Source organism: Apiospora aurea (genome assembly GCF_038362705.1).
Source record: "Apiospora aurea strain CBS 24483 chromosome Unknown utg000010l_segment0_segment0, whole genome shotgun sequence".
Lineage (NCBI taxonomy): Eukaryota > Fungi > Ascomycota > Sordariomycetes > Amphisphaeriales > Apiosporaceae > Apiospora > Apiospora aurea.
In genome coordinates, this window is record NW_027117397.1 from 1,245,995 (window position 1) to 1,257,779 (window position 11,785).

Sequence of the window (11,785 nt, forward strand, 5' to 3'; positions counted from 1 at the left end):
AGTTCATACTGTTATGTTCGGATACAACTTAGGAAGCTCAAACAAAAAAATCAACCAGTTCATGGGCCAATGGATTTTCCAGCTACTGGTAAATAACCGACTTCTCCACGTTGTTGTAGTGTCAACCTGTGGGAGAAGCGCGTAGCCGCATAGAACATGATACGATGCAGTGTTGTTTTCTTCGTTTGAGTCAAGGACGTCCAGGCCTGGGTTGTTGAATCCTGCTTACTCATATGCCATTTGACTCTAAAAGAAATAATCACCGCTCTGTACCGCCCACCCAACCGACTTGAAGGAGATGCCGAGGCGAAGAAAAAACGATGTCTCGTCATTGCATGTAAGACCCTGCAGTTGTGACCAAATCCTCTCGGGGCCGACCCCAAGCTGATCTAAGCTGGCGGCTCGGTTGAGCTGCCTGAATCTGCCAAACAAGCTCGCGGAACCCAATATAGCGAAACAATATACAATCTGGGGGAGGTAAAAAGTACGGCAACAGGGTACTACTAAACCCTGCAGAAACAGCGGCACGCCTCTTTTCTCCGGGGAATGTTGCCATCACTTCCGCGTTCTGCACCCTGTACGTACAAGCGCATGACTGCGTATCCCCGGAAAGAAATGTGTCAATATGCATGGTAGATTATTGAATACCCATAATGGAGGTGCATTTGCTCGCATGTAAGGAAGGGACATTACGTGTAGATGTGGGGTTCTTTCGCAGATTTGAAGGCGTTATGGCCTTTTATTACCATCGTATGGCTTATTAAAGACGCCTTTCGATGTTTGACGCGTGGTGTGGATTTGCTAGTATGGCGAATTATAGTCCTGTTGATCCCGGAGCGTCTCCATATGGCCTCTATGGTTCCCCAGCTGCCTTTTGAACAAAAATGGCCGCCTGGCTTCCTAGCCAATGAGAGGTCAAAAAGCAGACATGGAGCAATCTGCAGGTCGCCCCGTTGAGAATAGCGAAATATATCTGTCCGAATGCCTCTCTACCGGAGTCTCTGCTACCACCACGTGCGCATACAGGCGTATAGTTTCAGCGCATTTTACCGTGGTATTCCGAGTCTTGTATTTTTCAAATGGAATGTCCGATGGAATCCATAGAGAAATAAGGCTTGAGGCCTTTTTGCAGATTGAAACGATACCAACCGACCAACGGACTCCCAGGGGGCAACCTCTAAGTACATCAAGGGAGGTAGGTCAATGAGGATGGCCCTGTAGGGTGCAAATCGACATTTGAGCGGTAGTGACGTCAGATGATTGAGTCCCTTTTTCAGTCGGCCAAAGGGTACAGAGGCTCATCCTAGAAAGTGGTGACTTCTGGCAGTATGGCATGTGTGAAGCTTCCTTAGTGCGTTTCCGGTCAATCTCCGGTGTATGTCGACCAATCATAAGCCGAGTAGAGTCTAGAACACCTTCGAGCCGATGGTCTCAATACCCTGCTTTGTGAACAGCATCCACTGAGGCACATATAATGCCATCTCCAGCCAAGATCTTTAATGATTGTTAGACCATCAGATCAGCGAGACCATGCATGGGATGTTTGAAAGCATGCACTTCAGTACAAGCAAGTTTACAATATGCAGGTGCGGTCCAGATAGATTTCCCATGACTGTGTATGTGTGTATGTGACTGTGTTCGGCTGATGGTTGGCTGTAGGCAATCCGTGATGGACGTGTAGAATCCTTGCTGTGTCACTTATTCCGAGTTGCACCTAGTAGAGGAGATCAACGATCTGCCATACCGAGCCAATCACGCCTTAGGTCAGATTTAGTATAACTCCCGCCAGTAAGACTAGGATCTCCCAAAGGCGACCTAATGGTATAGGCTGGCTCCCGTCCATTCAGAGGTTTAAGAGGGGCGGAGAGGGCCGGCGGACGCCAGACAACTACCAATCAGAAGCTAGCAAAAGGTGCTGCAAGTAAGTGGAAAGTATCTCAAGCAGATTCTAGCACGTGCCATTGGGGTAAGTGGGACTAGCGCAGAACTCGATACTTCCATACAAGATGTACTGCATATTGGAAAACCCCACCAACGGCATCTACACCCATGCCTTGTTTCCTCGGGGTTTGCTCGAAGCTCAGAAGGTATTGTTATTGTCAAAGGATTCGGGTACGGTGGGTAGGTAGGCAAGCCTCAAGAAGCCAGGCAGGCCTGCTTTCAAGTTTGCCCACCTACTTTGTGTACAAACTTCTGTAGTAGTAGATGCTGCTCGATACTTATCCATTAATACATAAATGCTTGAAAACCTACATGACATCAATCCTTCTTCCCAGTCCCGAACATTTTCGTTAACTAGTACAGTCATTCCCGTTCAACCCTCAGAATCCCAATCATTAACTTATACCAATTTCCATAATTTACGACACGAGAGGCCGACTCACACGCCAACATACCCACACAGTGCTGATGACCATGGACTTTTGTCAGCGAACGTCGGGCCACCTGACCTCCCAGCTTCCACAAAGCCCAATGGGCACTAGTTGCGACTTTTCACTAAACGCCTGCATCACATCTTCCTGCCAACCTAAATCCCAGCAATTCTTCAACTTGTCTACGGAGAAACAAGACACTGTCATCAAATTGGAGGATATCGGGCACTCCCAGTCATGGAAGTCCTTCTCTTCCGTAAGTTCTCTATCCTATGCTGGATAACCAGGCATATGGATGCCGTGGCTGACCTGCTGTCTCCTCACCTTCCCTTCCCTATAGACCTCAGAATCCAGGATCGGTGAGACACTCGAGCCTGTAGCACCCTCACCAACACGGAGACCGTCGTCAACAGCTCACTCTGCCAGCAAGAAGACTCAGCAGGACAAAGGTCGGTCTGGCTCTTCGGGGGGCTCCACCGACATCAGCCGTGAGAAGAACCGCATCGCCGCCAGCAAGTGCCGGAGGAAGAAGAAGGACAAGGAGAACGTGCTCGGAGAGCGCCGTCGCATACTGCACATCCAGAACGCCATCCTCATGGAATCAGCGGTGTCACTACGCGCCGAAGCCCTATCGCTGAAACACGAGATCCTCCGCCATGGGACGTGCAACTTCCAGCCGATCAACTCTTATATCGCAACTGCCGCCGCAAGAGTAGGATGAGTTCAAAAACGAAGCCTTTTTTCTTCTTTCCATCCATCTTCCTACTTATGCTGTATTACTTCTGCCGCAACTTCATTTTCCACCTTGTTGCCGGGTCGAATTGTAAGGCGATACAAAACTTTGCTCTTGGTTGGAACGTAGTAAAACATGAGGAGATTGACTTTCTTTGGTTTAACAGCATATAACATTCTACATGTACAGCTATATTAGAAGCTCATGTGCAGGTCATGGTGTGGTCTAACACGAGGACGTCACGAGGACTGAGCATGCCGATACGAAGGGCAGTGCGCAGGAAGTGGCGAGGGAGGCACATTATGATGCGGAGACCGCCTCGTACGCAATTTCCTCTTTGCCACTCGAGTGGGTGAGATATCAAAGAGAACAGCTATGTCGGCTATAGCACAGTAGCGTTTTCCGGAGGTATCAAATGAAGACATTCAACTGGTCAGGAAAGCGAAAAATATACACTTGTTGGCAATTGGTGTCGTCATCGCCAACCATTGTCATGCCGCTGGTAAGGCTAGCGGGCGAAGAGGTCCGGGATTTGAAAGACACGCGGACACGGCCGATAACATTATGACCATCAATTGAACACTGGGCTTTGGCCCTCTCTCTCGCCTAGCTCCATGTCGATCCAGTCACAGACTTCTGCCCTCGGTGGTCCTGCACCAACCAGCCTACCAAGGTTGGCAAAGTGGACGAATCTGAAAATTTTAGCGGTTGGATCGAGGCCTTAGGGGTGGAGCTGACTTACAAGGCACCCCCGAGCGACAAGTTAAGCATGTTGCTTGCTTCTACGTGGCTTGGCATGACGCATCGTCTGCTAACCAGAGGGACCTTCACCGAGCAGTGTATCTATCGAAGAGGTCACTGGATGAGTTCGTTGCCCGAGTTGCCGCGAAGGGGGGCTTTGACGCCAACAAGATTGTTCTTATCGAGACGGTTTTGTGAAAATATGAACGTTTATGCCCCCCTCCCCGCATAAACTTGGGTTATGCAATGAGGCGATCAATAAGGATTCAACATGGTCTTGTATTCTTTCAAGGTTACTATCTAATGTAGTTTGTGTGATGCAAAAGAACTTTGTGCTAAGCCGTGTAATATCGCCATCTATGGATCATAATAATAATGACTAATTGAAGCCACAAAGACGTTCCCGAGGTGCGGTATATATACTTGGTGAGGTGTCCTAGTAGCGACGTGGATGCCGAATATGAAACCGATAGTACAGCACCAGCCGCAGAGTCACCAACTCTACGATTCTTATGAGTACCCGGTGAATTCGTATAAGATACCCCGACCACATGAATACGTCGTTGCAAAGGCCTGTACGCCAGCTATCCCGAGGGGTGATAGGGGTAGGTCAGATGTAAGGGGGTGGCGCAAGGTGAAAACAAAATGAGGCTGTGGTGGCTAGTGAAGTCCAGCAAAGTAGTATTCCACTCCTTCAAGGTCTTGAACATCCTCTCGCGGTCCTTGGTCACAATGTCGACCAATCTGCAGGCATCTAGGCTGGCTCAGGGACGGGGCAGTCAGTGGTGCGCCGAAACCATCCAGCGTCTAGATGGGCGAGCCAGAACCAGCACCGAAAGGGCTGTTCACGCGCAGAGGCGGAAGCGGTGCTGGAGCCTTTCAGTGGAAAGCAGTGCTAATCCAGAACCGAATCCCAGCCCCGGTCGATCTCGTTCTGCTGATCTGGCTCTCGATTAGAGGGCCGTAGGATGCAGAATGCTTTGAGCCAGAATCTACGTCAGAAAACGGTGGTACGTCCCACACGTAGAGTCCGGACTGACGGCAGCTGCAGATGAGCCGCTTGCTCACGAATAGGTCAGAGATCCGAAATCTCATAGGTGCAAGCTCACTTTGGTCCCCGCCATGTCTGCGCTGAGTCGGATGCTGCCAACTCGACCCTCGCATGGCCATGCTTCATAGGTCGTTCTTCGTCCAGAACTTCGCCTATGTCCATAAGTGTAAGTGATGCCTAGCCACCAAACTGTGCTGGGCTCGCATCCATGCTTGCTGCTTCATTACAGCACCGCACGAATTTGGCCACATAAATACCACTTATGGGGTCGAGGCTCCATCAGTGAGTTGCAGATTCCATTATCTTTCGTCGCCTTGCTCTCATCCACCTGTAACTTCCTGTATTCACCGGCGCTTCCATCTACCGGCATGTTCCCTTCACAGCGACACGGTATGCAGCGTCCGCGCCAGCCACGGCAGGGCCGACCATCAGCAGGCCACGCCGCCACTGCGCCTGCGACTGCACCCGCACCTGCGTCTGCGCCCAAGACCGTCGCTCCTTCTGCAACGCAGCTCGAGCCTCCAAACCAACAACCACTGTCCTTTCCAGACGTTCCCAACTTCTTTGATGACCAACAAGACCTCGACCCAGGCCCTTTCAGCTCCCCGTCACCGTAGGTCCCCCCACATCCAGTCCGCGCGTTGTACTGAAAAGGAAGAACGTCGGGCGACACCCAAGAACTGCTGGACAAGGTGGGTGAGCTGCTGGACAAGGTCAACGCCGTTCAGTCTCAGCTGGCCCACCACAACGAAAAGTAAGTCTACCTTCGCCCTCGTACGGCATGGCTCTCCTACTCACACACGCCCACATCTCGCCAGGTTCACGACTTTGTAGGTCTCCACCGCCGTCGCAACGATGCGCTTATCTGACCACAGTGCCCGGACAGCACACAAAAGGTCGAACAGCTGTAAGTCGCCATGTTTCATTCCGGCGCAGGTCGTCCACTGACATCGGGTACAGGTTCTTGCAGCAAACGCAAAGGCTCACGGGCTGGTTGTCGCAGGTGAAAGCCCTGTTTGAGCGATTCGTCCCCGTGGCCGACGCCGATCCCTTGGGCGATACCTTTTTCGATCAGGTGTAAGGCTTCGCAAGAGGATATTGGATGTCGGAGTGGGTTAGGCCATTCGCAGACACGACGGCCCATGGCGCGGAATCGCGTTGCCTCCTCCCGCATAGTATGCGCTGACCGCCGGTGCTCCATTCCTCTGCCTCTGCCAATGCACTGGCCTTTTGTAGCCTCGTCGACTCTTTTCGCTATGGATCATGCAACGCTGCTCGGCTGTGGGTTGGAGAATCGTCGGTGGGATGCGTCTATCGCACGATGCATGCAGGTCGGTCCGGCAATGCTATCACGCTGGTCCCGTGGGGACTGGGTCTCGCTGGCCTAAGGAGTCATTGTGTGCCGGCGTGCTTCGGGGTTCTTTGAGCATTCGAAACAGTGAATAACAACCGTGTCGCTATGTTGTCGTCTCTCTTGCAACACAGAAGTGACGGTCACCTCAACCGGTATTCTTGGTAGTAACTGTCGTCATGCTGTCATGCTCAAGTCGCCAGCTTGTTCGGGCTCCTGTTGTGCTCGCCGCCATGCTGTGTCGGATTTCGACTCATATTGTCGGTCGTCGGTCGTCGGCGTATGTTATGCGGCGCATTGCCAGCGTGATACGGATAATCGTCTTTTTCGTGCCCTTCAATCACGTTGTTATGTCGGATAAGTCGATCATGGCATTTGTTGCTGTTTCGAGCTGTGACTGCAATTGAACTGGAAGCCTGGCCCCAGTGGCACAGCCGCCTTCTCCTGTGGCTGACACCAGCCACCCCCTTAACCCGCTTCTTCCACCGTCCAATATTCATGCTCTTTTGGCACGTGAGCCGAATAGTTTCCATGCAATGGTCACAATCACAACAATCTTTCAATCTAGGTAGTACACTTTCCTTTTCGATATTCTATAGATTCCGGGCTATCTTCGACGCCACGTTCCAATGCTGCAGGGGGGACGTATGTCGAGCTTCCATGAAAGCGCGCAGGACCTACTGGAGTCCCTAACCGATTCGGCTAGGGCTACCAGGAGCATGGCCGATGGATGGATTGGTCCGCAAAGCCGTAACTTAGACTCTTCGTCTATTGATCGTCTGCCACATCCCTCGAGTGTCAGACACCAAGCGTCTTCCAGTCGCTACTCGACCTCTGGCTCCTCCTGGGCTCCATTTGCTGCGAGAGGTGCTGGTGGCCTTGGGCACTAGCTCGGAGAGACGTTTGGGGGGGACAATTGATGCTGATCTGACCTTCCTACTGTATACTCACCCGCCCTCTTTTCGTTGGATACGGATACCTCAGGTAGTCGGCGGCCCAAGAAGGATGATAACCGACTCGATCTTCAAGCGCAGCGCGTCAAGCCCTTGAAGGGGCTAAAGACCCGTGAGCGAATGGGCTCCCCTATCTAACCGTTTCTTCATAACGGGATCATGGTAGAGACCTGTGTATCTTCAGTTGCTGGGTTCCTGCCTGCCAGTGTCTCCGTGAACCTCTTTGGCATATCAGGAGTTGGCTCGGGTGTTGTAGAAAGTTTGTGGCGCCTACGCGCTGTTGCATAGCGCTTGCGCAGCTTTTCCCGGAACAAGAAGATTTTGAAACTCGTGTATGTTGGTGTACTGCATCTTCTTTGCCCAGGGGTGAACTTGGGTGACCGAGGAGTTGCAATCATCTGCGGTGGCGAACCCCAACCTCATCAATCATACATAATGCGCCATCAACGCGGCTGCTTTCATAGTCCTGTTTCTACGAGTCACTGCGCAAGACTTCCACGTTCCTCTTTAGCATAGATATGTTGCGGGCTGGCCTAGCCTGAGACGCCGAGGGAACATCTACCTCTCTTGAAGCATACCTAAGTTGCCCATAATCCGAAAGGATACCACGCCCGGATGATGAATAAGATGGGCGAGCTCACACGTACACAATGCAGAAATCAGGGAAACAATCACGCTGTCATCACACATAAAAACCCAATTTCCGGTGGAGGTGGTGTTGGTCTAGTCAGGCATTTCGTAAGGACTCTCGTATTCGGTCCACGCTTTCACTTACAACCTGCTCCACCGCTTCGTATCGTACCTCCTCCACGAGTGCCTCCTTCCAGTCCTCTTCGTCCAGCACCCCCTCGAGCCGATCCAGGCGAACGTCGACCAGCTCGGCCGTCTCTTCCACGCTTTCCTGTCGATTTTCCAGCTCCGCCTGCTTGTCTTCGAAACCCCCTGGCGCTCCTCGAACCTGTCTTGACCCTCCTGCACGAGCTTGAGGCGGCGACCCGAGTCGACCTTGTGCTGCTCGAGCTGTTCTCTCAAGGAGCTGTTCTGTTCTTGGAGATCTCGAACGGCGGCTTCAAGTTGTCCTATGCGGGTTTCGTAAGGAGCGAGGAGGCAGCTGATGCGATTCTCGACCATGACCCCGAGCTCCTGGATTTGTCGTTGGAGCGTATCTTGAGGTCTGGAAGGTGATGAGTCCGGACCGAATGGCCGTGGTATTTTATCTTTCTTCCAAGGTCTAGAGTCTGTGCCTCCGCTGCTCGAACGGGCTCGCTTGCCGTAGTCCTCGGCCCGAGAGTCCATAGGCTGGTGCACTTGGTGGTAGGCCGGAAGTCGAGCAGATTCGTCATCGTCAGGGCCATGGTCATGGTCCAGAAGGCGATCGTAGCCGGGCGGACTGTCGGTAGCAATGGTCGAAGCATACGAGGCCGTGCTGGAAGCTGAGCCTTCGACGCCTTGCCTCTTTATCACACCGCCCCGGCCATTGTACAGACGAGAAGGGTCTGCCCTCCACTCCAGCGCAGCAACCTGGGTGGCATTTCGAGGCTCGTGAATGGCATCGTGGAAGACGGTGAATTTTAATTTGGTCAAGGCGTTATGGCGCATATATACCGAGAAGTCCAAGGCAGAGGCCAGCGCCGCCATGGAACGGTAGGTATGGAGCGACTCGGTATCGGAATTGGTATCGGATAGATCCGCCTCAAAGCTCATCGGCGTGATGAATTGGCTGGGCTCTCCTAGTTGGAAATGGAGGCTCAGAAGGCGAAGGGTGCCGAGCTGCTTCCGTACGGCATCGAGTTCTGGGGTAGAGCGAGGATCGTCGCAGGGGGTACGTGTCAAAGACTCGACGTGATCGGGCAAGATCTGGACGTAGAGGACCTCGTCGGAAACAGGTGCGGTGAAGCGAAAGAGAATCGAGGCGGCTGGATCGTAGCTTGCGTCCATGGTGACGAGCTGATGGATCGTCTGCTCCGGGTTCTTTTGGAGGATATCATAACGGTCGCGGTGGGGGCGACTGGAGATGACGGCAAGGACTTGAGAGGTGAAGCGGGTGCTGTCGCTGGCCGCCATGATTGATTTCGTCTTGTTTCAAGCGAGGGCAACCGAACGACCTAAACCTGGGAGTAGTTGGGTAGTAGTGGAATTACGTTACTTACCGAATGTTGTTGTTCTCGCGCTGGCACTCGGTCTCTCGCGACCGTTCTCAAGAATAGACAGATAAGTTCCGCGGGTTGCCCGATCCTGAGCCTGCCCCGAATGGGGTATGGGTCAGTAGAATGACCGGGGCCGCGGGTGACGGGCCGTCTATTCTCGAGATGGCGGGAGAGAGGCGAGTGGCGTGCGGCGTGCGGCGGGCGGCGTAGAGCAATATGACGCGCCAGTAATGGAGTTGAGATGTTGATATTGATGCAAACGATGATGCGAGAACGTGTGGGGGTTGGGGTGGTTAAGTGGAATGGACGGGAAGGTTGACTATGGAAGGGTGTGATGATTATCTGTCTGTGCCCTTTTCTCCATACACGTGACCACGTGACTGGGTGACTTCAATTAAAGGACGCCAGGTGCCCCACCTGCAGTTCAAATAAAAATCAACCCCACAATCTCATTGTTTCTCGTGAGTCAGACAGCAGCTGTGTGGTGACTGGAAGTCCCAAGCAGCCGATATTATCAGAAGCATCCAGCATCACGCTCTGGGCATGGAGAATGAGAGCATCCGACTCACCATCGTCTTTGGCCCTGCATCAACTACTTTCGAGTTTTCTTGCAAAGATATATACTGATTTCATTGTCCATGGCAATTTCAAGCTGTCACTAGTACAACGTGAATCATACAACGTGAATCTCATCAATGACAACGTCAGGCTCACTTCTAATTATGGAACCCGAAACCTACGAGAAGGAGAATAACCAGGACTCCGACAACACCTATAAAATTAATATAATATCTGATTAGACAAGGATGATAATGAAGAGGGTTTGGCGATGGGTATTTTCTTGCTGCAACCAACTGCCCCTTGTGAGGTGTAGAAGACGTCTGCGTTTAGTTTCCGCACCAAGTTCTTATCGCTCTCTCTCTTTCCCCTTTTCTCATCCATCTTCTCATCTCTGATACCCCCTCACTCGTATTCCATCATTAGGCTACTCCACCGCCACATTACTAGTCAACGAAATATGACCGCCGTCGCATGATGCGCTCAACGCCGACTGCGTCGAATCCCCCAACAGTATCCGGCCGCGATCCCTACAACCTCGAGGCGCACGGTCGCCATTTCTCGGCCACAACGGAACGTCCGTCACAGAGTAAACGTACCTGCATCAGCGATAGCATTGCCAGCGCTCTATCGGCGTTTGGACCTCCAAGACGCCTACAGTGGGGATGACCTGGAATACTACGCGGAGGATTCGATCTAAGGGCGCAAGGCCAGTGACTACTATGGTACGCGGTTCTTCATGTAACAGGACCAAAGCTGAACAGGAGCCGAAGGTCGCATGATTTGGCAACGATTTCTTTTTTCTCGTTCGGCTAGTTAGTCCTTACGACATACTGCCAGCGTCCGAGGGCAGCCGAAATGCATCTGGCCGTAGTCGTATGTAGCCCTGAAGTAGCACGGGTCACTGTACGCCGAATTTCTCGTGCTACTATTCTGGTTCGTACTTTCCTGTATCTCTGGGTAAAACACACCCGTTTTGCATCCTTTCCTGACCGTGCTACCGAAAGCTACCACAATATTCCAGGCTTCGTACCTCGAGGCCCAGTCTCCAGAAGTGACAAGCGCAATACAGTACAGTACCCAACCTGCCATTGAAGGGTTGGTCATTTGCGAAGCTACCGATTTCTCGACTAGGAAGTGCTTCTTGGAAGCCGGTCTAACCGTGTTGCGTCACATTCCATGCCGGCGTAGTTGTGGTCCCGTACATACGCAACGTGGACGCCTACCGTATTGCAGTATGTGCTGAAGGAGCGGCTCTCGCAGCGCTTGTACCGCTTGCCGGCGACCATTGACATGCTGGTTGCCAGCGGACGTCTGAAAACGGGCCTGGCCCATGCCAGAGTACCGAATGCTTCCAGTGCTGGGGGCGGTAGAAGTGCGCTTTCGCGGTGTTGCCTGGTCGTCCACACTCGTTAATTTCTTTACTACGGCCTCCTCGAGAGACAGTATCCACCATGTGGGTGGTAGATTTTGGCTGGCACGGCTAGCACAACTTCTGACCCCACGGCTGGACTTCGCCGACGACCCAATTCCACCGCTTCCAATGCGTATGGGCCTCTCGTAGCTGCCGATGTGCTTCTGTGGCTCGTTGCTTTGGGCTAGCCCGGTCCCGTTCACGACAGGCAGCCGAAACGCATCTGGTTGTTCTCCCAGGTACTCAAATAGTAGCATGCGCTCCTTGTACCCGAAAGCCTCAATGCAGCTCTCCTGGTTCGTACCTACCAGTATCGTACATCAGGCCTCTGTATCTGTTTCTGATCATGCTACCTAAAGCGACTTCCTGCTCTGGTGGCCTCGTACCTCAAGGTACAGTTGTCAATCAGAGACCGATCTAGTACGGACGTGACTTAGACGCAGCTCAACTTAGGAAGCAGCCTAT

General features: G+C 52.4%; 3 protein-coding genes across 3 annotated transcripts; 2 read left to right on the forward strand and 1 right to left on the reverse strand.

The window, feature by feature from the left end:
* Positions 1-2,609: 2,609 nt before the first annotated feature.
* PG986_014417 (uncharacterized protein) lies at positions 2,610-3,093 on the forward strand (the record flags this gene model as incomplete). Its single annotated transcript, XM_066850639.1, has 2 exons — positions 2,610-2,628; positions 2,786-3,093. 2 exons carry the CDS (start codon positions 2,610-2,612, stop codon positions 3,091-3,093), a joined length of 327 nt encoding a protein of 108 aa, XP_066692877.1.
* Positions 3,094-5,265: 2,172 nt separating this feature from the next.
* PG986_014418 (uncharacterized protein) lies at positions 5,266-6,610 on the forward strand (the record flags this gene model as incomplete). Its single annotated transcript, XM_066850640.1, has 3 exons — positions 5,266-5,510; positions 5,556-5,651; positions 5,858-6,610. The coding sequence occupies 3 exons, from the start codon at positions 5,266-5,268 to the stop codon at positions 5,976-5,978; spliced, it is 462 nt and encodes a 153-aa protein (XP_066692878.1). The 3' UTR covers positions 5,979-6,610.
* A 1,362-nt stretch (positions 6,611-7,972) lies between these two features.
* On the reverse strand, positions 7,973-9,265 carry PG986_014419 (uncharacterized protein; the record flags this gene model as incomplete). Its single annotated transcript, XM_066850641.1, has 1 exon — positions 7,973-9,265. The coding sequence occupies one exon, from the start codon at positions 9,263-9,265 to the stop codon at positions 7,973-7,975; it is 1,293 nt and encodes a 430-aa protein (XP_066692879.1).
* Between the last annotated feature and the right edge of the window lie 2,520 nt (positions 9,266-11,785).